Here is a 24081-nt window from a genome sequence, read left to right on the forward strand (position 1 = left end):
ATTAGGCATTGTCACTAGGGAGGATGTGACTGTTTGGGAGATGTGACGCAAGTCTGACAGGGCTGGTTCTTGAAAGGCACGGCAGAGGCACCTCCCCAATTAGAGGTATCATGTTTATTTGTTCTAGTGCAATTTAGAAGCAGCCCTCCAACTCATGTTATGTTAAAATGGTGCCTCTCAAAGTTGAACAAATCCAAAGGCAAGGAAAGGTATGTTCTCCCATTATGAGGATATCTTGTTAAAAGTATGAACTGCTACACCACAGATTCTACAATTAAAATAATTGCCTTAATTTAAAAAATGAACATTTTAATAGAGTGGGAAGGGGGAATCTGCTACTTAAAGAAATGGCTGTTGATATTTCACAGATAAAAGGAGTACTCCAGCCATGTACTGTAAATATTCAATTTTTTAAAATCACCGTATTATTTTTGCTTCCGTGAAAGGCTTATCAACAGTAAACTTGAATCTACTCTTGTTGTTCTGCAAGAAAATGCATGTGTGTGTGTGTGTGTGTGTGTGTGTGTGTGATTTGATGGAAATTTGATTAGCTAAACAATACACTTGAGCCATAAAGCATGCATGAGTAGTCTACTTTTAAAATACACTGTACTAGATTTTATTGGCATTTATTTTCATAAGAACATGTTGTGCATCAACATAGCACTGATTATTTCCCAGATGGAAAACGTGGTATGGGATCAAGGCAATATCTAAATAAGACTTAAATTACTGAATTACATTAGCATGAAAAGAATAAAAGGAAAAGCAAGGGGATAGAATTACAAATACCTTATCTAAAAATGAAGCATTTTCATTGTAAGTATTATCATGAGAAAATACATTTCACTCGGTAAATTTCTATTTTGGTACTATAAGTACCTCAAAAAACATATTACCATATAAACACTAGTGCAACTTTATGCCCAGCAGCTTATTCCTGCAATTAATATACTACTTCAAGAAAGACACCTATCATATTATTTGACTTGGCCTTTGACTTGTCATACAATCAAATGAAAGTCTGCTATCTCAAAACAAAACTTTGAATTCTTTCGCATGTTTCCCTAAACATGAGAATTATTATGTCCCTACTTTCTTTTCTGTACTGATTGTAAGTAGGAAAGAAATGTAAGCAAATTTCTTAATATTTCAGTTACAAAATTTGGGAGTAACCTATGGTTGTGATCATCCCAGCTCTTCTCAAAGTTTACATAACAAATGCTCCTGAAATGAACAGAGTGTGGAACTAGATGATCCTCAAGGTCACTTCCAAGATTCTAAGATTTTCCCTCCAGTATATAAAACCACAGGGTTGTTATCATGCTGCAGTTTACTTCACCACAAACAGGTGGCACTACAAGCAGCAGTGTGGACGGTCAAGGCAAAGCGAGTAGAAGGGATCCAGAGAATGGAGATGCAGGTCTAGGCCAGGGAATTGGAAGATGGGCAGCATAATGACCCAGGAAAGGTGGGTAGGAGTAGGAGAGAAGAAGAAGATGACAAAGTCTTTGGATTTGACATCTCGCTTTATCACTACCCTAAGGAGTCTCAAAGCGGCTAACAATCTCCTTTCCCTTCCTCCCCCACAACAAACACTCTGTGAGGTGAGTGAGGCTGAGAGACTTCAGAGAAGTGTGACAAGCCTAAGGTCACCCAGCAGCTGCATGTGGAGGAGCGGGGACGCAAACCCAGTTCACCAGATTATGAGTCTACTGCTCTTCACCACTACACCACACAGGCTCAGGAGAGATCCAGAGGACAGAGACAGAGGCAGGCGAGGTGTGAGCAGGCCCAGGTGAGCAGTTCAAGGGAGGCATGATGGAGGGATACAGAGGACTGTGACATGGGCACATAAGATAAAAGCGAAAGTGTGATCTGGGGCACCAGACTACATTTGGTCTATCATGGAAACTGGTTTCCAAAAATTATCACATTATAGGAGAAGCTGCCTTCAATATAATGGCCATTGTGAAGACTGCATATCTCATCAAATACACCCCACTGAAGATGTGCATAGTGACTTTCTGCAATTTAGTTGTGTGACTAAGAAACCAAACCTTTGGATATCTTATATATGCTCATATAAACCATCCTTAAGCCCACTATGTCTCCTTCTAGATTTTAGCTTGGCTGCAAAAAGACCAGCATTGTGAATATCTGAACTGAAATTTGGTGAGAAGGTCCTTTCAGAAAGGGGACAACAGATTCAGTTTCCGACAAAGGTCTATAATCTTGATTGTGCTGCGTTACTTCCACTTCCTTCACTTCTGCTTAGCATCCCAGGGAGCTAATAGCTTCTTCGGCAGGTTGTGTGTGCCACTCCCCAGCATGAATGCCATAGTGCAGTTGGTCATCCTTGACTGTAGCCCAGGACATCTCCTGGGTGGAGCATCGTGCAGCCCAGTCTCCTGAATTGCTGATCACAATGACACCACCCAATCCCCCGACTCTAGTTTTCATGCAATCTAGGGCAGAGTCAGCAGCATCTCCTGGTGATTTTCCTGGGGGGGAAAGTTCAAAAACACGTCAGAAATTAAATAATTTTGAGCAAAACCAATTCAGGCTGAAAGGGTGGCCTTGAATCTTTCCAGGTTAGCCAATAACAGGCTTTTGCAGCAGCTACAATTCATCCATATAATATCTCTTAAACATGGTGGGCATGATCCCAAAAGTACGTGAGTAACTCCATGAGTATAAGAGGTCATTAGGTTTGTTTTTTACTCAAACAGTGGCCTACCAACCTTCTTTTGAAACAAGTGTTTCAAACACAGGTTAAAACTGGGTTGTTGTTTTTTTGTGTGTGTGTGTGGGGGGGGAATTCTACAGAGATAACCAAATCCCCTTGTGTAAATCTAAGAAACCTTTTAGATCCCAACAGTCAATAAAGAAGTATCAGAGAATTCCTGACCCCTCTCCAACAAGACATTGCAAAACTCTCTTTGCGAATAGTACACCAACTTACCGAATCAAAGCCAGATGGTTTATGGCCCCTTAGTCCAAATTCTAGCTATGTTCACTATACCTTGCTATTCCTGAGAATCATTCCTTCAGCTCTTACTAAATACCTTAAAATGAAGAAGATTCCACAGCCTTTCTACAACTGAGTTCCATTAGCCAGCTGTTCTAATGATTGACAGAATACCACAAATGACTTTCTATTTCTTTCCTTTGCTAAAAAGAAAGGGAAATAAAAGGTGATAGATACAACTGATGGGCCTAATTGTGTCATGGGGGGCACAACAACACAGAAACCATTCTGTGCTTTGTCCGGCCCTCAAATGTGTGTCTCCTATATATGGATTTGTTTTAAAGGTAAAGGTAAAGGGACCCCTGACCATTAGGTCCAGTCACGGACGACTCTGAGGTTGCGGAGCTCATCTCGCTTTATTGGCCGAGGGAGCCGGCGTACAGCTTCCGGGTCATGTGGCCAGCATGACTAAGCCGCTTCTGGTGAACCAGAACAGCGCACGGAAACACTGTTTACCTTCCTGCCGGATTTGTTTTAGTTGTTGGTAAATTGGCAAGAAAAAAATTCAAAGGACATTGATAATCTTTATCACCAGGATTTATGATATAATTGAATCCCAATACAAACCAAAGTATCATTGTGGGATTATTTTGTCACTGTTGTTTTATATATATCTCTATATGTTTTTGGTAGGTCCGCAAATCGAGACCTTCAGACATTGTTTAGTTCAAGTGTACAATGTAAGCATGTCATCAGAGACAGCAGTAACATTTAATCATTTTTAAAGATGACATGATGCCCTGTAAACAAAACCCATCTTGTGTGCATGTGCATAGCAAACAAGCCAAATAAAATTCATGTTGTTATCCACAATTTATAATCTCAGATCCACTGGTGCATTGTATATTGCTTGGTCTTAAGTATTACAAATGCATCAGGTGTCATATTGTAACTCAGACAAGCATAACAACTGCTTTAAGATTTTGCCCTTCCTCTTCATAAAAACGAAACCCAGATACCCCAGAATGGAAACTATTCTCATGCTTAGAAACCAAAGCCCAGCCTTTATAAACACTAACAGGAAGGATTATTTTCATCCAGGCAACAGCTGCCATAATAACGCTTAGACATTCCAACTATTGCAAAAAGGATCATTCAGTTTCTACCCTTCAATGGAGCACCTGCTCTTCACTTGTAGTACTGTGCAGCCTGAATTATGTAGCATGGTTAGGAGGGGCTGAAAGCTACTGTGCACATTTCCAAAATCAAGTAAGAATGCAAGGATGTAATCAACTGTAGATTCCCCTTTCTTTAGTGCCTCCAAGAAAGAGATCATTCTTTATTTTAATAAAACTAAAGGTAGTATGGACAAGTGTGACCTCCATCTACATTTCCAAATGCCAAGGGTACTTTTCTGGTTTTCAAATGTAGTAGACACTGCCTGCTTTGATGCCTATATTTAAAAGCTAAACAACCCACAATGGAGTGAACACTCCAAAAAGTCTCCTCCTTGCAGTTCTAGCCTGGAGTTGATCAAATTCAGTGACATAACCAATTTGCCTATGTTATGAAAGAACTGGTGGAGCCAACCACTGCTGTCTTTCCTGCTGAAAAGAGGGCAGGAATCATCTCTGTGGTCAACACACTAAAAATATGCTTCATGTAACTGTTTTGTCTGGCCTGCTCATGCAGTTGTGAAATGTGGTGATTGTGTATAGGCTGCCTAATTAGCAAGTGCTGTGGTTGCAAGTTCTGTACGATTTGTTGTTGCAAGTAATTCACAACTCATGATTATTTCCCCATTACACTTGTAATGGAGCAATACAGTGGTACCTCGGGTTAAGTACTTAATTTGTTCCAGAGGTCCGTTCTTAACCTGAAACTGTTCTTAACCTGAAGCACCACTTTAGCTAATGGGGCCTGCTGCTGCTGCCGTGCCGCCGGAGCACGATTTCTGTTCTCATCCTGAAGCAAAGTACTTAACCCGAGGTACTATTTCTGGGTTAGTGGAGTCTGTAACCTGAAGCGTATGTAACCTGAAGCGTATGTAACCCAAGGTAGCACTGTATATTGTTTTATGTTTTTAAACAACTGTGAAGCAATCGGATCCCACATACCATTTTTGTAGATGCTTGTCCTTTATATTATTGGATATTGTTGGCCCTGATGATTTCTTTGCAACTAGTGTTCAGCTGGAAAAGTGAAGTATCTCAATAAAGACATGATTCCTTACTTGAAAATGGTATTGGCTTAATGTCTTCCCCTGAGTATTTTCACAGCTTTCTTTTGGGTGCATTTGACCCAAAAACCAGATTCATACAGTAGCTCTTTCTATCAATAGATTAAGTCAGAGTGACAAGCCATTTGTTAAGGATGCTGAAATAGAGGTGAAAGATCCCTATGCCATGACATTTACACACCTGAGATTTGCAGATAACCTCCCTGGAACTTATTTTATACAATGCTAATGGAATTTCCAGCTTTTCCATTTAACAGTTCCTCTGCATATATGACTCTAAAATTCTTTGAAGTTTTGTGTCAGAAGTTAAATGGCGATCCTACCGATCTGCAGTCTGCAACTACAGCTTAGAATAAAGAAGGTGGTCTGGTCACGCTGGCAACTGTAAGTGTATTCAGGAGAAGTAGGTCAGCTGATTATGTTTACCGGCTGTAATATAAATCGAGAGTTTGGATAACATAGAAGGCAAAGCTCTCTGGAGTCATGCATAGCCTGATTATATTACAGCCACATGAACACCTTGTTGCTAGCTATTTACCATAGTCACACTTTTACTTAATATACACAAATCAATACATAGATCACCTACTTATTTTCATTCACATGCCTTCCTTTTTAACATAGAAGTTAGAGAAACTGGTGGTGCTTTAAAGGGTTTTATAAGATTAATCAGCAACAACCCACTCCCTTCAACAGTTAAAAGCCTATTGTTTTTGGTATGCAACCACTAAGATGCCATAGTTTTTTTGTACTTGAGCTTTTCAAAGCAATCAACACTTTGTTGCAGGAAACTACGAAATAATTTTTGTTTTTCATTCATTGCACACCAGCACAATATTGCTCCAGTGCCACTGAATAAGGACTAGCACTAATTGAGCCCTCAGAAGGTTCATTGTTTAAATCATCTGGACACAACCCTCCACCGATCACAACATTTGACTACTATTCAAATAACTTTCTCGGTATGCGTCCTCAACTTTGAACTAATGGACCACAACCTACTCCCACCAACATCTGTCAGGAATACAGTAGCAGTTCTGTGCTCTTTGCAACCTTTGTCGTTACCTTGTTCCATGTGATACAAGATAAGTCTTGCCAAAACCACTTTCATAATGCTCTCTCCGTGGCCTGTAGTAGAAGTGGCACCAACATTGTTATCTGCATAACCTCCACTTCCTGATCAAAGAGCAAAAAGTAAAAAGTCAAGGACTGGCATTTACAGTACCCAACATCTCAAATCAACTACAAGGATATATCCAATTGCACATAAGCTCGTTACAAAAGCAACCAATCTTATGTGAAGCAGAGGAACCCAAGTGGCATACACTTTGTGTCTACAATACATCAGGGGTGGCCAACTCCCAAGAGACTGCGATCTACTCACAGAATTAAAAACTGGCAATGATCTACCCCTTTTTTAAAAAAGGAAAGCCCCGTTTTTGGGGGGTTCAGGGCAAGGTTGTTGAACTTTTTTTAGGGAGGAGGAAAGCCCCGATTATTGAGAATTCAAGCCTAAGCTCAAGGGAGAAAGGGGAACAGCCACTCAGCAACAGACTGCTGCGGAAACAAACAGCCTCACTAAGTAAACTCCATCTTCCATTCTGCAAATCGTGCAACAATGGAGGCCAGGGTGAGGGAGCGGGGCTGGAATATATTTTACCAACGCTAAGGAAAGGGACGGAGCAATCAACTGCGATCTACCAAAACCTCATGGGGATCTACCAGTAGATCGTGATCGACCTGTTGGACATCCCTGGTCTACATCAATGGAATTAACCAATAATTTGGAGCAAGGGTTCATTTGCACTTCAATAATACAATGTTAATTGGTAAGGATTAAGTGTCAATTACTCCTGAAGTCAAATTACTGCTGGGTAACTTGACCACCAAAAAATCTCTTCCAGATGGTCAAGGTACCACCATAGTTCCACTAGTGTTCAAATGAACTTTCTATGAAGGCTGAGGGGATAGTGTGGTAAGTACACGTCATCAGTGCTGTACCACCCTGTGGCTAGCAGCACTGGTGAGGTTACTTGCTACACTGATGAGTTAGTTCATAAAAGTAAGCCACAACAGGCATCACTTCAGCCAATTGGAACCTGAACTAAGCACAACTCATTTTCTCTTTTAAATATCATTTCAGATATAACCACGTTGGAATTGGTGAAACTGGCACACTGATTTGCTGGCCTAGTGGTAGACATGGTGATGACAAGGCAGAAAAATATGAATAAACTCTTAAGATGTTTCTTGTGGATGGATATCTAGAGAATTGTTTCCTTTCTTGCAATAGCTAATGAAGCTATTAAATATTGGGGGAATCTTCAAAACATATCAAGAAAGGATGGTGTTTGAAAGATGGTACACAAGTCTATTGAGGGTTGCCTACATACACTGAACTACCAAGCAAAATCTTCTAACAGGAGAATGCTAATGACTGAACAATGTTAACATGGTGCTCCTAATATCTCAGGAGTGCTGAACTCTGGACAATCATCTGCTTTTTAAATCGTCCTTTCTCCAGACTAAACATATATGCCTTCTTGCTTAAACAAAACGCAGTCTAAACAAAATGAATGAAGATTTACTAAAGTTAAGCAAAGACCTGTTATTTGGTGGTATTGGGGAGAAGTATTTTACACACACATTATTGACTTTCAGCCTGCAAATTGCAAAACTAAAGTTTAGATCAGCTGCATAGTAAACAGATGATATATTTGCTAATAAGCCATCCTTCAAGCTGCATGCTAAGTTTACACTGGCTCTGAATCTACAAGTAATCATTGCTGGTGGCCTGAATGTCAGTAGAATTTAAAACAAAAGCAATGTTTTTACCCCTTCAAAGTCTATGACTTGATAAATAGATTTCTTCCTGGAATTTCAAGTGGAGGCAGGAAGTGAAGGTTCTCCGTGCAAATTTCCTTATGTGTCTATAAATACAGTGGTACCTCAGGTTAAGAACTTATTTCATTCCAGAGGTCCGTTCTTAACCTGAAACTGTTCTTAACCTGAGGTACCACTTTAGGTAATGGGGCCTCCCACTGCCGCCATGCGATTTCTGTTCTCATCCTGAAGTTCTTAACCCGAGGTACTATTTCTGGGTTAGCGGAGTCTGTAACCTGAAGCGCCTGTAACCCAAGGTACCACTGTACACCCTGGGCTCCTTTTAACACCCCTTGCTGCTTCCTCACGCAAGAACTACTGTAAGCCTGTTTCTACAAGAGAAACACAATGTATTTAACCAAGCAATCTCCAAATCCTGCTCTTTCCACTCCCTACCCATCTTATATACAGTACTGTAGAAGTATATTGCGCAGGATGTAAAAGTTACAAAGTCATCATCTCAGGAAAACATACCGTTCACTAAACTCGGGTTTGTATGTGCACGCAAGCGTGGAGAGTCACTGCAAGCCCGATACTTTGCTTGCTGTTTCTGCACCAGCACTTCCCACTTTCACTGTTCCGTTTTTTTAAAGTGGCTTGCCTCTTTGGCAGCAGGAATTGCTGCCATAGGAACGGCAAGCCGTCATACTGATTCTTTAGATCACAGCCTTTGCTATCATGCATTTGACTGATATCATACATATTATATGAGAAAGAGAGGGAAGGAAGGGCTGGCTGGCTCTTCTTCCATTTATCACACTCCCCTACCTATACACGCTGTATCACCAACGCGGCCGACGCGTTTGTTCGTGAGTCCCCCAGTTGATGTTGCACAAGCAACGTTTCCTGCACTGTCGATAGCAACGGCTCCAACTGTTCCAAGGTCTCTGCCAAAAATAGCATTTCAAACAATTAGCTGAAGACTGGAGAGCATTTGCCAAAAGAACATAGCGTCTCACAGGTAGCATTTCCCCAAGTATTAAAAAAAATCAACGGAAATCTTCAGTCCAAAGAATTCATAAAAGGAAAAATCTGTATTGGGAGTTAATGCACTTCTGAGTTTGCACTTAATCTGTTGAAGGACCAGTCTTTTTCAAGTATAAAAAGATCATTCAATTGAACAATTGATGTGACCGAATAACCTAAAGCATTTCTGTGCAGTTGAATGAATCCCCCACCCCCAATTAATCAATAGATCAGGGCTTCAGATGCAGCGCTGCCTCCCCTGCTCCCAGCAAAAAATTAAGACTGCAGGTTGAGTTCAATGAGGCTTTTACTATCAGGTAAGTACGAATAGGTTTGTGGCCTATGGGAGTATGGGCTGGGCGCAGCAAATCCAGAGATGAGGTGAGCAGCTGGTGGGCATGCATCCTTGGGAAGACCAAATTTCACAAGCTGGATGTCTACGGGTAAAACATCCATTACGTTTTGCAGAGATTTGACCAGCATAGGGGGATATATTATGAGAACTTTAAGCAGCACTGCTGGATTTGACCAAACCCTTTTCTAGTTCAGTCAGATGTTTCTGGAAAACTCACGAGCAGGAAATGAGTCCAATCCCCACTACTGCTCCCCAGCAGCTGGCATTCAGAAGTATCCTGCCTCGGAATCTGAAGATTGCATATTGCCATCTTGAGTACAGACCCTCCAAGTGTCCCTATTCTCCAGGGACGTCCCTGATTTAGGGAAGCCATCCTGGTTTCTGATTTGATCCTGGAATGTCCCACTTTTCCTTAGGATGTCCCTATTTTCATTGGAGAAATGTTGGAGGGTATGGTAGGATGTCTCTATTTTCACTGGGAAAATGTAGGAGGGTGTGCAGTTATCTGACACCCAAGCTATCTGAAGGCAATCCTGTATAGGGAAGGGTTGGGTTTTTTTTAAAAAAATGCTTCATGTTTTATTATGTTTTTATATATGTAAGAAGCTGCCCAGTGTGACTGGGATGAGGTATAAGCAGTCAAATTATCATTATGGAATGGGGTGTCCCTATTTTCATCGGAGAAATGTGAGTAGCTTCACATTTCGCGTCATGCTTTAATTTCGTTTGCTCAAGTGGTCAGGATTTTGCCCCCAACACCCAACATTTTATACTTGCTTTTGAAACTGTTGAGGGTTCGAATCAGCCTCAAGGTTTTTCTTCCATCTCTCCAGTGACCTTTCTGTGATCAGTTTCTCTCCAGGAACCTCAGGAACTCCCATGCCTCTAGCAAAGGCAGAGGCGCCCTGGTCCGTCAACAACATGTGGTCTGTCTGAAGGAGATAAGATATAATAAGAAGCTACTCAACAAAATAGCTGGACAAGCTTGTTGCTGCCGTGGACATTTGATAAAATGAGTGAAAGACTATGAGTCATGGGGATGGGGAGAGCATGTGTGTGAATTCGACAGTGTTTAGTTTGCTTTGGTTGTTTGTTAATGTTGTTAATGTTGCTTTGTGGATTATGAGTGCTGTAATACTTTGTGAATTTTATAACATGACTTTTCTTGTGGTTGAGCTGTTTACCATATTTTTTAAGTTGTTCTGTTTTATAGTACTTTACAGAAGGTGGTTGTTTTACTGATGATTTGTTAATTATTTTATATTATTTATGTTGCTATTGTGATGTTCAGTGATATTATTTATTGTATGAAAGCCGCTTTGAGACTCATGCGAGTGAAGAGTGACATAGAAATATAATAAATGAAATGAAATGAAATAACCTCCCCCACCACCACACATTGGCTTTAAATGACTAGAGAAGGTTTGAATGAAGTAAAAGAACAAAGTCAAGGATAAATCTTATGTAATCTTAGCAGTACAGATTTATTTTTAGAATATGTATATTGTGTTTTTCAAAGTGTACACTGCCAAGAGGCTAAGGACATAATGAGATGTACATTTTAATAAAGAAATCTACATCCATTGCCCATTACAGAATAAATATATTTGCAACTGTGCAAGGCTTCGCATACAGAAGAGACCAGGATCTGACCCCTGAAAGATACTGCCCTTGATGTATTAACAGGGCCAACCCAAGCCATTTTTCTGCCTGAGGCAAAGGAGAGGGTGTCACCATCACCATTCCATATACAAGGGCCAGCTGAATTGGCGCTTGAATTTTACTTCAATACTGGCAGGGAGACAACACATTTGACTGCAGTAGGTTTACAGAGGGTAGGCTGAGCAGTCCAAAAAGCTTTGTCCTCCTGCCGCTAATAACCCCTCTCTGCCCCTAAGCATTTGCTACCTGAGGTGGCCACTTCATTCTGCCTAACAATAGGGCTGGAACTGTGTAGCAAAACGATTCTGTCTTCCTTCTTCAGTTCTAGTGGGGGAGGGATGCGAAGGCACAAAAGGGGCAAAGTGTGTTTCTGTGTGATTGTGAGGAAGGAAGAAAAGGAGGTGGAGGGGCCCAGCTAATTGTAAGAGGAAGCTGCCCCCTGGTATCAAGCTACGGTCAATTTCAGGGCATATGCAAGAAGCCACACTTGGATATGAAATAAAACAGCTACTTTTTAGGCATGCAGAAATGCTGCCTTTCATTTGCTCGGCTTCTGTCACATGGTGTTATATTAATGTGTACCCATGTGCTCCACATGATCTGCTGATGGCAATTTCATAAGGAGATAGCATCAATTGCTACAGGTTGCACCCTACTTCCTGGTTTTGTTGCGACTACTGAACCTCTTGACAAAGTAGGCAGGTTGGAGATTTACATACAAAGAACAGTACTATGGAGCCGGCTACATATGTGGATGCATTACTCTGTTATGATAGTTTCCCACATGGTGACCAATTCTCTGGTGCCAAATGAGCAAAAGTATCTCATTGTTTCTGAGACAAGAAACACTCAGGAGAATTTTCCTCTCTCGAAGTTATGAACAAGGAAGAGTTTTCAGTCTCCAATAAAGGACAATACAAATAGTCAGGCGATGCATACCTGTGCTTGGATCATATATTATCATTTGCAAAGCAGGACAATGGTGTCAGTTTACTCTTACATGACTGAATTGTTCCAGCTCTTTTCTTTCTTTCTTTTTTTGTTTTGAACATTTGCTTTGTGTAATACTGCCCTCTTCTGCTTTTGTAAAACAAAAAAAAGTACCAACAGTATCTGTAGCTTTTGCTTATTTACTCAAAATAAACCACACTACGTTCAACAGGACTTACTGTTGAACTCAGGTTAGTGTAAATAGGGTTGCAGTCTTAGATGCAATACATAAAATACCACCACGAAACAATATCAATAGAGGAGACAATAGATATTAAAAACAGGCATATGGCTCTGTGAATGCACCTTGCTACTTATTCTTTAAAAAAATACATACAAATTCACACACTTTACCTTTTGTGCCAAAATCATGATAATTCTTTTTAAAATCATTTATTTTATTAGTGAAAGTCATTCAAGAAAATCTAGTCCTATATCTTATTATGCATACTTAAATCACACTGACTTTAGCTTATATCAGTTTCCTCTTTCCCAAATTTACCACACACACACACACCCACACACACCCACACACCTGAAATTCAACACTGGAAACTGCATAGAATGGAGATATTTAGCAGACAAACAAACCACTGAAAGTGCACTGACAGGAAATGACACATACAGTGGTACCCTGGGTTACAGACGCTTCAGGTTACAGACTCTGCTAACCCAGAAATAGTACCTCGGGTTAAGAACTTTGCTTCAGGATGAGAACAGAAATCATGTTCCGGCGGCGCGGCGGCAGTGGGAGGCCCCATTAGCTAAAGTGGTACCTCAGGTTAAGAACAGTTTCAAGTTAAGAATGGACCTTCAGAACAAATCAAGTTCTTAACCTGAGGTACCACTGTAATCTTAGCTCAGAGGAGCCAATGAACAATCTCCAGGGCCAATTCCATAGCTAGAACATAGGAAGATGCCTTACAATGAGTTAGACCATTTGTCCATTTTCTCCAGTATTGTCTGCTCTAGAAATAAGGGACGTTGTGGGCTTCCAACTCCCATCAGTCCCAGCCAGTGTTCTACACTAGCAGTGGTTCTCCAGTGTTTCAAACGGGAATATTTCCTGGAGAGAAGATATAAGGATTTGAACATGGAACCATTTAATTGCAACACGTGTGCTTTGCCACTGAGCTACAGCCCTTTCTCTTCATTCCTGGTTAATATCACAAATCATAGAACTGTAGAGTTGGAAGGGACCCTGAGGATCATCTAGTCCAACCCCCTGCAATGCAGGAATATGCAGCTGGTCCATACAGGGATCAAACCTGCAACCTTGGTGTTATCAGCACCATGGTCTAACCAACTGAAATGATCTAAAGGTAACTGGTAGTACTATAAAAATAGATATTAAGGGACCATGCTATTTCTTTATGTGTGGATGTTCCGGGTGGCAGGAGGTAGACTCCACCGTGGGAGCAGGGCCAGGGCGGGAGAGTGCTAGAGTTCTGTCTGGTCCTGTTACATGGGATCAATTCCAATCTGTTACCTCCGAGGATGTGGACAGGCTGCTTGGACGAGTGAAACCGATCACCTGTCTCTTTGATCCTTGCCCATCCTGGCTGATAAAAGCGAGCCAGGAAGGGCTGGGCGATGGGATCTGCGGGGTGGTGAATGCTTCCCTCTGTGAGGGAGCCTTCCCAGACCCGCTGAAAGAGGCGGTCATTAAACCGCTTCTTAAAAAAACATCTTTAGACCCGGCCAATTTGGCCAACTATCGCCCAGTCTCAAATCTGCCATTCTTGGGCAAGGTGATTGAGCGGGTGGTTGCTGAACAACTCCAAGCACGCCTGGAGGAAACGGACCATTTGGATCACTTCCAATCGGGATTCAGGCCTCACCATGGGACTGAAACTGCCTTGGTCGCGCTGGTTGATGATCTCCGGCGGGCTAGGGACAAAGGTGAGAGCTGTTTCCTAGTTCTGCTGGATCTCTCAGCGGCCTTTGACACCATCGACCATAACATCCTTCTGGACCGTCTAGAGGGGCTGGGAGCTGGGGGCACTGTTATACAGTGGTTCCGCTCCTTCCTCCTGGGCCGTGTCCAGAAGGTGGGGGGGGGTGAGTGTTCAGACCCCTGGGCTCTCACTTGTGGGGTGCCTCAGGGTTCTGTCCTCTCCCCCATGCTTTTTAATATCTATATGAAGCCGCTGGGAGAGATCATCAGGGGGTTTGGACTGGGTGTTCATCAGTATGCAGATGACACCCAGCTCTACCTCTCCTTTAAATCAGAACCAGTGAAGGCGGTGAAGGTCCTGTGTGAGTGCCTGGAGGCGGTTGGAGGTTGGATGGCGGCTAACAGATTGAGGTTGAATCCTGACAAGACAGAAGTACTGTTTTTGGGGGACAGGAGGCGGGCAGGTGTGGAGGATTCCCTGGTCCTGAATGGGGTAACTGTGCCCCTGAAGGACCAGATGCGCAGCCTGGGAGTCATTTTGGACTCACAGCTGTCCATGGAGGCGCAGATTAACTCTGTGTCCAGGGCAGCTGTCTACCAGCTCCACCTGGTACGCAGGCTAAGACCCTACCTCCCCGCGGACTGTCTCGCCAGAGTGGTGCATGCTCTAGTTATCTCACGCTTGGACTACTGCAATGCGCTCTACGTGGGGCTACCTTTGAAGGTGACCCGGAAACTGCAATTAATCCAGAATGCGGCAGCTAGACTGGTGACTGGGAGTGGCCGCCGGGACCACATAACACCGGTTCTGAGAGATCTGCATTGGCTCCCAGTACGTTTCCGAGCACGATTCAAAGTGTTGGTGCTGACCTTTAAAGCCCTAAACGGCCTCGGTCCTGTATACCTGAAGGAGCGTCTCCACCCCCATCGTTCAGCCCGGACACTGAGATCTAGCGCCGAGGGCCTTCTGGCGGTTCCCTCATTGCGAGAAGTGAGGCTACAGGGAACCAGACAGAGGGCCTTCTCGGTAGTGGCGCCCGCCCTGTGGAACGCCCTCCCATCAGATGTCAAAGAGATAAAGAATTACCTGACGTTCAGAAGACATCTTAAGGCAGCCCTGTTCAGGGATGTTTTTAATATGTAATGCTGTATTGTTTTTAATACTGATTGGGAGCCGCCCAGAGTGGCTGGGGAAACTCAGCCAGATGGGCGGGGTATAAATAATAAATTATTATTATTATTATTATATTGTTTATTAATATCCTTCCTAACTTGCACTAGCAAGTTCCTTTACTTAGCAGAGTTTACATTCTCCTTTAATGCAGAAAACTGGCTGCAAATGCATGTGAGTTTCTTAAGACAATTTGCAATTCCATCTGGCTTGTCCAGATTGAAATGTGTTCTAATACTTTCCTGGTAAGACCCCTTGAATCCCTCCTAAAAGAATAAAGACACCACAGTCTTATTCATAAGCAATAAAAAGGAAGTTTACTCACGATCAGGCAGAGCACAGTGTGATACCTGAAGGCAGGCTTTAGGTTTAAAGTTACAAGATTATACTAACAGGTTTATGCCATAAGGGAGATGACCTGGGGGACTGCTTGGCTGGCAGCCAGCAGTTCATTCCAGGAAGTTCATAGGAAGAAAAGAAGATGGAAAAGAGAGAGTGGCAGCATGCCTTGGCCTTTTACCAGGTCTGGAAAGGAAGGTTACATGCAAGGAAGGATGCTCCAAGCCAGGAGGAACAGGAAGTTTCGACTGGCTGGAGGACCAAACATTCCCTTGCATGTCAACTCTAGCAAAACAAGGAATGTTGTACAGTAGTGCCTCGCAAGACGAAAAGAATCGGTTCCGCGAGTCTCTTTGTCTTGCGGTTTTTTCGTCTTGCGAAGCAAGCCCATTAGCGGATTAGCGGATTAGCGCTATTAGCGGCTTAGGGGCTTAGCGGATCAGCTGATAAGCGGCTTAGCGGATCAGCTGTTAAGCGGCTTAGCGGCTTAGCGGATCAGCTGATAAGCGGCTTAGCGGATCAGCTGTTAAGCGGCTTAGCGGATCAGCTGATAAGCGGCTTAGAAAAAGGGGGGGGAGGAAAAAAACCCGCAGGAACTCGCAAGACATTTTCGTCTTGCGAAGCAAGCCCATAGGAAATTCGTTTTGCGAAGCACCTCCAAAACGGAAAACCCTTTCGTCTAGCGGGTTTTCCGTCTTATGAGGCATTCGTCTTGCGGGGCACCACTGTATTTGACTGCTCCCAGTGGATTACACCCCACACTTTAGAGATTTATATCTGGCACCTTTTCAGATGCCTGGAATTGGCTTTCAGAGTAGATAGTGTGAATGCACCACTGGAAATCCCTTTTATTTGCTTACCAAACATTCATCCGTAACCACAGTTCATGCTAATTACAGTTCTCGTTGACTTTCAAATGGATACATGACGACCCTCATCTGAAGAAATCATGCATCAACCCATTAAAATTAATGGTACCTAAGTTAATCTTAAGCACCAACTTGTCATATTCATTTCAGTGCAGCCCGAGTACAACAAACCTGTTCTAGATTGGAGCCTTCTAAGAAATTTGCCAAAAAGCTAGACTAATATCTGATGTTCATTGGGGAAGCAATAACTAATTTATTTAGTATAAGGACTAGGAAACAGCTCAAGACAGGATTGCTTGTTTACTATTCAGATGTCACACACAACTGCATCATATTTTTCCATGGTATTTTCAGTGTTCCATCAAATAAATAAATAAATAAATAAATAAACAAACATTTATTGTCACTACACCGCCTGTGTGCAGTGAAATTAAATGAGCCCCCCCCCCCTACACTCAGTCTTATTCGCGCCCTGTGTGCATGTCGGAAGTCAATTGCACCACTATTTTTTTCTATTCAGCAGCCCAACAGCCCACAGATAACATCTATAAAAATCATAGTCTGTTCTATTTTTTTTAGTTCTCACCTTGTTAAACTTGTACTGGGAGTTTTCCTGCATAAACAGCCAATGAATAGATGTGACCTTAATTTTCAGCTTTTACATTCAAAAACTCATTCTTTAATCTAGTAAAAGTGCAATCCTAGGCTTCCCCTGCCTCTGGCAGGAAGGTAAACAGGGAACCAGGCAGAGGGCCTTCTCAGTAGTGGCGCCCTCCCTGTGGAACGCCCTCCCACTAGATGTCAAAGAGAACAACAACTACCAGACTTTTAGAAGACATCTGAAGGCAGCCCTGTTTAGGGAAGCTTTTAATGTTTGATGTATTACAGTATTTTAATATTTTTTTTGGAAGCCGCCCAGAGTGGCTGGGGAAGCCCAGAAAGATGGATGGGGTATAAATAATAAATAATAAATAATAATAATTATTATTATTATTATTATTATTATTATTATTATTATTATTATTTCCGTGCGCTGCTCCGGTTCGCCAGAAGCGCCTTAGTCATACTGGCCACTTGACCCGGAAGCTGTACGCCGGCTCCTTCGGCAAGTAAAGCAAGATGAGCACCGCAACCCCAGAGTCGTCCGCAACTGGACCTAATGGTCAGGGGTTCCCTTTACCTTTACCTTATGCTTGCCGTGCCTTCTCAGAAACAAATTCCAATGTATTCAGAGGGGCTAAATCAAAGATTATCCCAACTGGTTATTGATCAGAATAAATAAATCTACACCAAATATTATGCATATACAGGATTGCTGCCCAAATGAACTATTGTTGGTGAAAGCTCATACCTGATAATCTAGCTAGTCTCCAAGACGCCAAAGTGCACTGACTTTTTGTTGCTAAAAGAACTAATCCAGCTACTCTCCTGGGACTTATTCTCAAGTAATTATTTCATCTCCTGCTGCAAATAAGAAAAGCACACCACAAATTTTGGTAAAGCTCCAAAAGCAATCATTTAAGAGATCTGTACTTCTGAGGAATTATTCACTTGTGAAAGGAAATAGTCTGCCCAGTCTAATGAAATGTATCTCAATAGACTATTTAATAGGCTAAGCTCATGGGTGTTGCTAGACGAAATCCAAAGAAATACGCTTTCGCCACCAGATGGCGCCAATATTGTGCCACGGGAAGATAACCAAGTCTTGGAGAAACATATTTATTTTGCTTGTTCAGAATGGTAAATTTCAAAAGGGCCAAAGAGGACCTGAAACAAAAAATTTCCTAACCTGATATTCTTTGATTATATATTTGCATTCAAATTTCTGATTAGTTTCAAGGCTTAAGGAAGTTTCCCTAAGTTTATAAAGAAATGGTCACACATGGGAAAAATGCATTTTGCCTTACCAGGCTGCATGAAAAGAAATAGCATAATACGTATTCACAATGGGGGTTTGCAACAAAATATTGAAGTCTGCAGTGTTCCTAGCGGGGTGTAAAGTACCTTGTTTTTTTACCCAGTTCAAACATAAAACAGACCTCCACCACCACCACCAAAACTACAATTATGAGAGGAAGACTTACCTATTCACTTATTCCATACCATGAATAATTTTGCACATTACTATCATGTTGCCTCTTACTTGCCTCTTCATGTGCACCATGGCAAGAAAGATCAGCACTGGCTAATGATGTGTCAGTGATCAAGATACATATCACAGAGAAAGGCAGCTTCCCATTTTCTAGTCACAGGTGAGAAACACAACTTCAGCAAAAGAAAGTGTTCTGGCTTCTGAACAAGCAAGGATAGGAACCATGGTTTCATAGCCTGGCATTAACCATAGTTTCCTGATGCAGACATAACAGGAAACGTGGGCTCCTGATTTGTTTCCCTGCTCACACACGAAGGGGTGGGTGAAGTGGCTGTGTGCAGGTGCAAAAAGCTCTTTCACATCCGAGCTTCTTAAAGAGCGCTTGTGATGAGCTGCTGAATGTGGCCAGGACCTTAGATCCCTCAAAATAAATATGAGGGTCATTCAAAATGCGCCTTGGTATGCCAGTCTTTGGGTTTCAATGGTGCTTGCTAAATGCCTGCCTAATCAGTGCCTTTTCAACTTCTTTCTTCCCTTCCCTGCCACAGAGCAGATCTGCCTCTTCTGCAGCTGTTGACCAACTGGCTCTCTAAAGTCAGGACTAGAAAGCCAAGGGTGCAAAAATTAGGAAAATTCCAAAAACGTCCAGCCATGACTATAATCAGAAAACAGGTAAATAAGACCATGAAGTGTTGGGGGGGGGGGTTGTTGTCAAAATAGAACATTGTTTGAACTGGGGGAATTTCAAGGATTTGAAATTCCCCTGACAGAACCCTGCAAACACTGTCTTTTTTCTTTTTTCACAAAGTGAAACCTTGGTGCAACTTGTCCCTCCTGACATTTTAAAGTCAGTAATGCGGTGATATCATTGAACTGGAAGTACTGGAATTAAACGTAAACTGTAGAATGATGTAGCAAATGGGCATGGTGGGTTTAGAAAGGCTTGGTACACAATTGCTGTTTTTGAGGAGAGAGAAAGGTTGGCAACAGAACACACATTATGGTCTGTCAGAACCTCTTCTCCAAAAAGAAAAAGACTGAAAGGTGATCACACAGTCTGAAGGAGTGTCTGTTGAACCCAGATATTTTCTTATATTAAAAACAAACAAACACTACTTTCAATCATTCTTGATGATTGGTCATTCCAGCTGGGGCAGGTGGGAATCCAAAATCCTTCGGAAGGCCTTCCATCCCTATCGTATTTTTTCTTTTATTCAAGTGCACATACAGCCTACCTTTTCCATGACGAGGCGAGCGAGCTTTATTGGGTTGGCTATACATTTCACTGCAGATACTGCTCCGGAGGCTAGATTTTTTCCATCCATGATAATGGCATCCATTTCCACTTCACCCTTCTCATTTAACACAGAGCCACGACCTAACAATCAAACCGGGGGGGGGGGGGTACATTAAGTATTACTACAATATGAGGGAAACAACTATAAGAGCATAAGTAGATGGGGAATAATGGAGCACTGTATTGAGTGATAGTTTCTCATGTTCTGACTTTGAGAGCCTCCTCACAGAGAGGCATCTGGCACCTTCATTTTGCAGTTTTCATCATAAACTGAAGATGAACCTCTTTACCCTGAGCTTTGACAACTCATATATATTTTAAGACTCACCCAACTCTCTTGACTGTCACTTTATTCTCAACACTAGTTTTTTTAAAAAGGTTGTTGTAACCCACCCTGGGACATCATGGTGAAGGGTGTGTAAGAAATCTAAGAACAACAACAATAATTTGGAATCTTTAAATATACAGTCCACAAATTTCTAGCATAGCCTGAACAGTCCTGAAGGTTCAGAACTTGAGTCAAATGAAACGAAGGTGAACAATTGTGGATTCTTAAAACACACTAAAAATGTGGGTTACAATAAAGCAGATTTTTGTTGCCACCTACCTACCAAACATGAATTCTCTCCTACGAGGTGCTAAAATAAATAATGTCACTACATGGTATACATACAGCTATAGCAAAGCCTCACAAATGCAAAACCTTTCCAATTTTGCTTTCTTTAAATCAAGCCATCAGCCTGAGTTCCTAAATTGCAGTGCTAAGTTAGAGTGTGTTTAGTTGCTCAGTAAGCTATATCTCAAATGCAGTAGATAACCCTTAGGGTCCCTTCCAACTCAATGATGCTGTGGTTTAGGATGATTTGGTGCAATGGTGCTGCCCAAGGAAGAAATTCCAAATAATACCCTGTGCCTGCATTTTAAGAAAAGAGGGGTACTTGCTGCCCTTTAATGGCACCTAAAAATCTCCACCTGATGCCAGTGCCCCCCTTTATTTATTTATTTATTTATTTTATTTGCATACTGCCCTTCATCCGTAGATCTTGGGACGATTGACAGCATAAAAATAAAAGATAAAAACACAAAATACATAATAAATAATAAATAAGCAAGACTGGCTCTGTCTTATTGTTTCCTAATTGCCCTGTTTGCAAGTGGGATGAAGAGTGTTTTCTAGAACACTGTGGCTCACTTGCAGGTTTCTAAGGGTAATCAGAAAGGATAACACCCTATCGTCCCATCTCTCTTCTGAATGTGGATTACAAAATATTTGCAGACATTTTGGCAAGTAGATTTAAAAGAGTTCTTAATGAAGTAATTCATAAAGACCAGGCAGGCTTTCTCCCAGGCAGACATATGTTTGCAAATTCTAGGAACATTATTGACGTTTTGGAACTTTTGCAAACAGATATAAATACAAAAGCAGTGTTAATTTTTATAGACGCGGAGAAGGCCTTTGACAATATTTCTTGGAAATTTATGAAGGGAAATTTGAATGAAATGGGAGTGGGACGGGGGTTTGAGAATGGGATTGACGCAATATATTCAGAACAAAAGGCTAAACTAATAGTTAACAATGTGGTCACAGAAGAGTTCAAAATTGAAAAAGGAACACGACAAGGCTGCCCGATTTCCCCTTTGTTATTTATTTCGGTTCTGGAGGTGCTCTTGAACTTGATCAGAGGGGACCGGTTGGTGGAAGGGATTCAGGTCGGAGCGAAACAATACAAATTGAAAGCTTTTGCAGATGACCTAGTTTTGACTCTGCAGGAGCCAGAATCTAGTACGAAAAGAGTATTACAACTGATACAGGATTTTGGTCGGGTGGCAGGATTTAAATTAAATAAACAGAAAACTAAAGTGTTGGGAAAAAATTTGACAGATATAGAGTCGGAAAGGTTTCAGAGAGAAACAGAACTAACTATGGTTAAAAAAGTAAAATACCTAGGGGTAAACATAACAGCAAAAAACCTGAGTCTATTTAAGGATAATTATGAAAAATGTTGGTCTGAAATTAAGAGAGACTTGGATAGTTGGACAAAATTGAAGCTTTCTTTGTTAGGCCGAATTGCTGCTATCAAGATGAATGTATTGCCAAAAATGTTGTTTTTGTTTCAAACATTACAGATCGTGGACAAAACGGAGTGCTTCCGGAAGTGGCAGAAAGATATATCCAGATTTGTCTGGCAGGGCAAAAAGCCCAGAATTAAGTTTAAGATATTAACAGATGCGAAAGAAAGAGGGGGCTTTGCCCTGCCAGACTTAAAGTTGTACTATGAAGCCGCAGCTTTTTGCTGGCTAAAAGACTGGCTACTTCTCGAAGACACTGACGTGTTGGACTTGGAAGGTTTTAACAATGCTTTTGGTTGGCATGCATACCTATGGTATGACAAAGTTAAGATCAATAAGGCCTTTAAGAACCATATTGTCAGGAAAGCAGTGTTTAATGTCTGGACAAAATACAAAGACTTACTGGAAAATAAAACTCCAAGGTGGCTCTCACCTCTGGAGGCTAAGGCCCTAAAAAGACCCAATATGGAGGCTAAATGGCCAAAATATTGGGAAATATTAGAAAAAGATGGAGACAATTGGAAATTGCAGAGTTTAGAGAAAATGAAGGATAAGGTGCGAGACTGGTTACATTATGCTCAGATTAAAGAAGTTTTTAAAAATGATAAAAAGTTAGGGTTCCAGGTGGAGAAATCGAAGTTAGAAACTGAATTGTTAGAACCAAAGACTAAGGTATTATCTAGAATGTATAACTTGCTGTTAAAATGGAATACACAAGACGAAATGGTTAAATCGGTTATGATAAAATGGGCACAGGACATTGGGCATAACATTATGTTTGAGGACTGGGAAAGGTTGTGGACCACTGGGCTGAACTTCACCGCATGTAATGCTCTGAAGGAAAATGTAATGAAAATGATATATAGATGGTACATGACCCCAGTTAAACTTGCCAAAATATACCATTCGTCTGATAATAAATGTTGGAAATGTAAAGAAAACGAAGGAACATTCTTTCACCTCTGGTGGACATGCCCTAAGGTGAAGGTCTTCTGGGAAATGATATATAATGAGCTGAAAAAGGTATTTAAGTATACCTTCACTAAGAAACCAGAGGCCTTCCTTCTGGGTATTGTCGGCCAGAAGGTGTTAAAGAAGGACCGAACATTCTTTATGTATGCAACAACGGCAGCAAGGATACTCATCGCAAAAAACTGGAAAACTCAAGATCTACCCACACTGGAAGAGTGGCAGATGCAACTGATGGACTATATGCAACTGGCCGAGATGACAGGCAGAATCCGTAACCTGGGAGAAGAGAAGATGGAGGAAGACTGGGAGAAATTCAAGAAGTATCTACAAAAACATTGTAATTTGGTTGAATGCTAAGAAGGATGCTAGATTATAAAAAACTGGCCACCACTAAATTAGATTTGAAATTTGATGATAAGTGAGACTAAAGAAAATATAAAATTTTTTGGAAGAAGTGCTAGATTATATTTGAATGAGTGGACATGAGATTGTAAACAAGTTGATAATTTGTTTGGAAAAAACTTTTAACGATGTAAATGGGAGCGGGAGACGTGAGGAAGTCCAAAGAAGTGATGAAATTATGTCTGTGATAGAAGTAAGACTGTTTATTATTTGTGCATTTATATTTAAAAACTTTAATAAATATTTATATATATATAAAAAAATAAATAATAAATAAGCAAGACTGGCTCTGTCTTATTGTTTCCTAATTGCCCTGTTTGCAAGTGGGATGAAGAGTGTTTTCTAGAACACTGTGGCTCACTTGCAGGTTTCTAAGGGTAATCAGAAAGGATAACACCCTTTTGGCACATTTTCCAAGAGCAATGGACAAAGTAGCCATTCCTCAACCCCCCCATGCTCTACTAATGTTGTCAATGTCCTCCTGCAGCATCACATTCACCCAACATGACAGTAGGGCTGCTTTGTCCTTTATGAAGATAACAGCTGCATGGGATGTTTCAACTCCCATCTTTTTTGCACAGCTCATTTTCTCCATATATTTTATGAGCCTTAACATATGTAGATATGAGTGACTACAGAACTAAATACCTTGTACATCGGGGGTAGCCAAAATTTAACAACCTGGTTGCTTGGCTATCACAACTACAGGCCAACATACTAGCTATTTCCCCCGCAAAAGCACCAGTGGAAATACGAAGTACTTTTACTAACAAGGTACCAAAATACTGATTTTTTTCTGAATAAAGAGGAAGTATTCTCAAACAAAAGCTTTGCTAATTTTAGAATGGAAGGATCTTGCAAAAAAATAGAGTCTTACACAAACGCTACATTTTTATAAGCTTGCTA

The 24081-nt window shown here is 41.4% G+C and overlaps 1 protein-coding gene across 8 annotated transcripts in view; it reads right to left on the bottom strand.

The window, feature by feature from the left end:
- Positions 1–592: 592 nt before the first annotated feature.
- ASRGL1 (asparaginase and isoaspartyl peptidase 1) overlaps positions 593–24081 on the bottom strand; it is a 73367-nt gene continuing 49878 nt past the window's right edge. For 7 of the 8 annotated variants that reach the window (XM_081857346.1, XM_081857351.1, XM_081857350.1 and 4 more), the window contains 5 exons: positions 19670–19812; positions 10192–10346; positions 8862–8980; positions 6276–6386; positions 593–2504 (listed from right to left, as the gene is read on the bottom strand). In XM_081857346.1, coding sequence (XP_081713472.1) covers positions 2275–2504; positions 6276–6386; positions 8862–8980; positions 10192–10346; positions 19670–19812 — 758 coding nt within the window. In that variant the 3' untranslated portion in view covers positions 593–2274. Of the gene's footprint in view, positions 2505–5197; positions 5348–6275; positions 6387–8861; positions 8981–10191; positions 10347–19669; positions 19813–24081 lie in introns of those variants that run through there. The other variant, XM_081857353.1, reaches the window with a different exon arrangement.

Source organism: Podarcis erhardii (assembly GCF_964252035.2).
Source record: "Podarcis erhardii genome assembly, chromosome: 3".
NCBI lineage: Eukaryota > Metazoa > Chordata > Lepidosauria > Squamata > Lacertidae > Podarcis > Podarcis erhardii.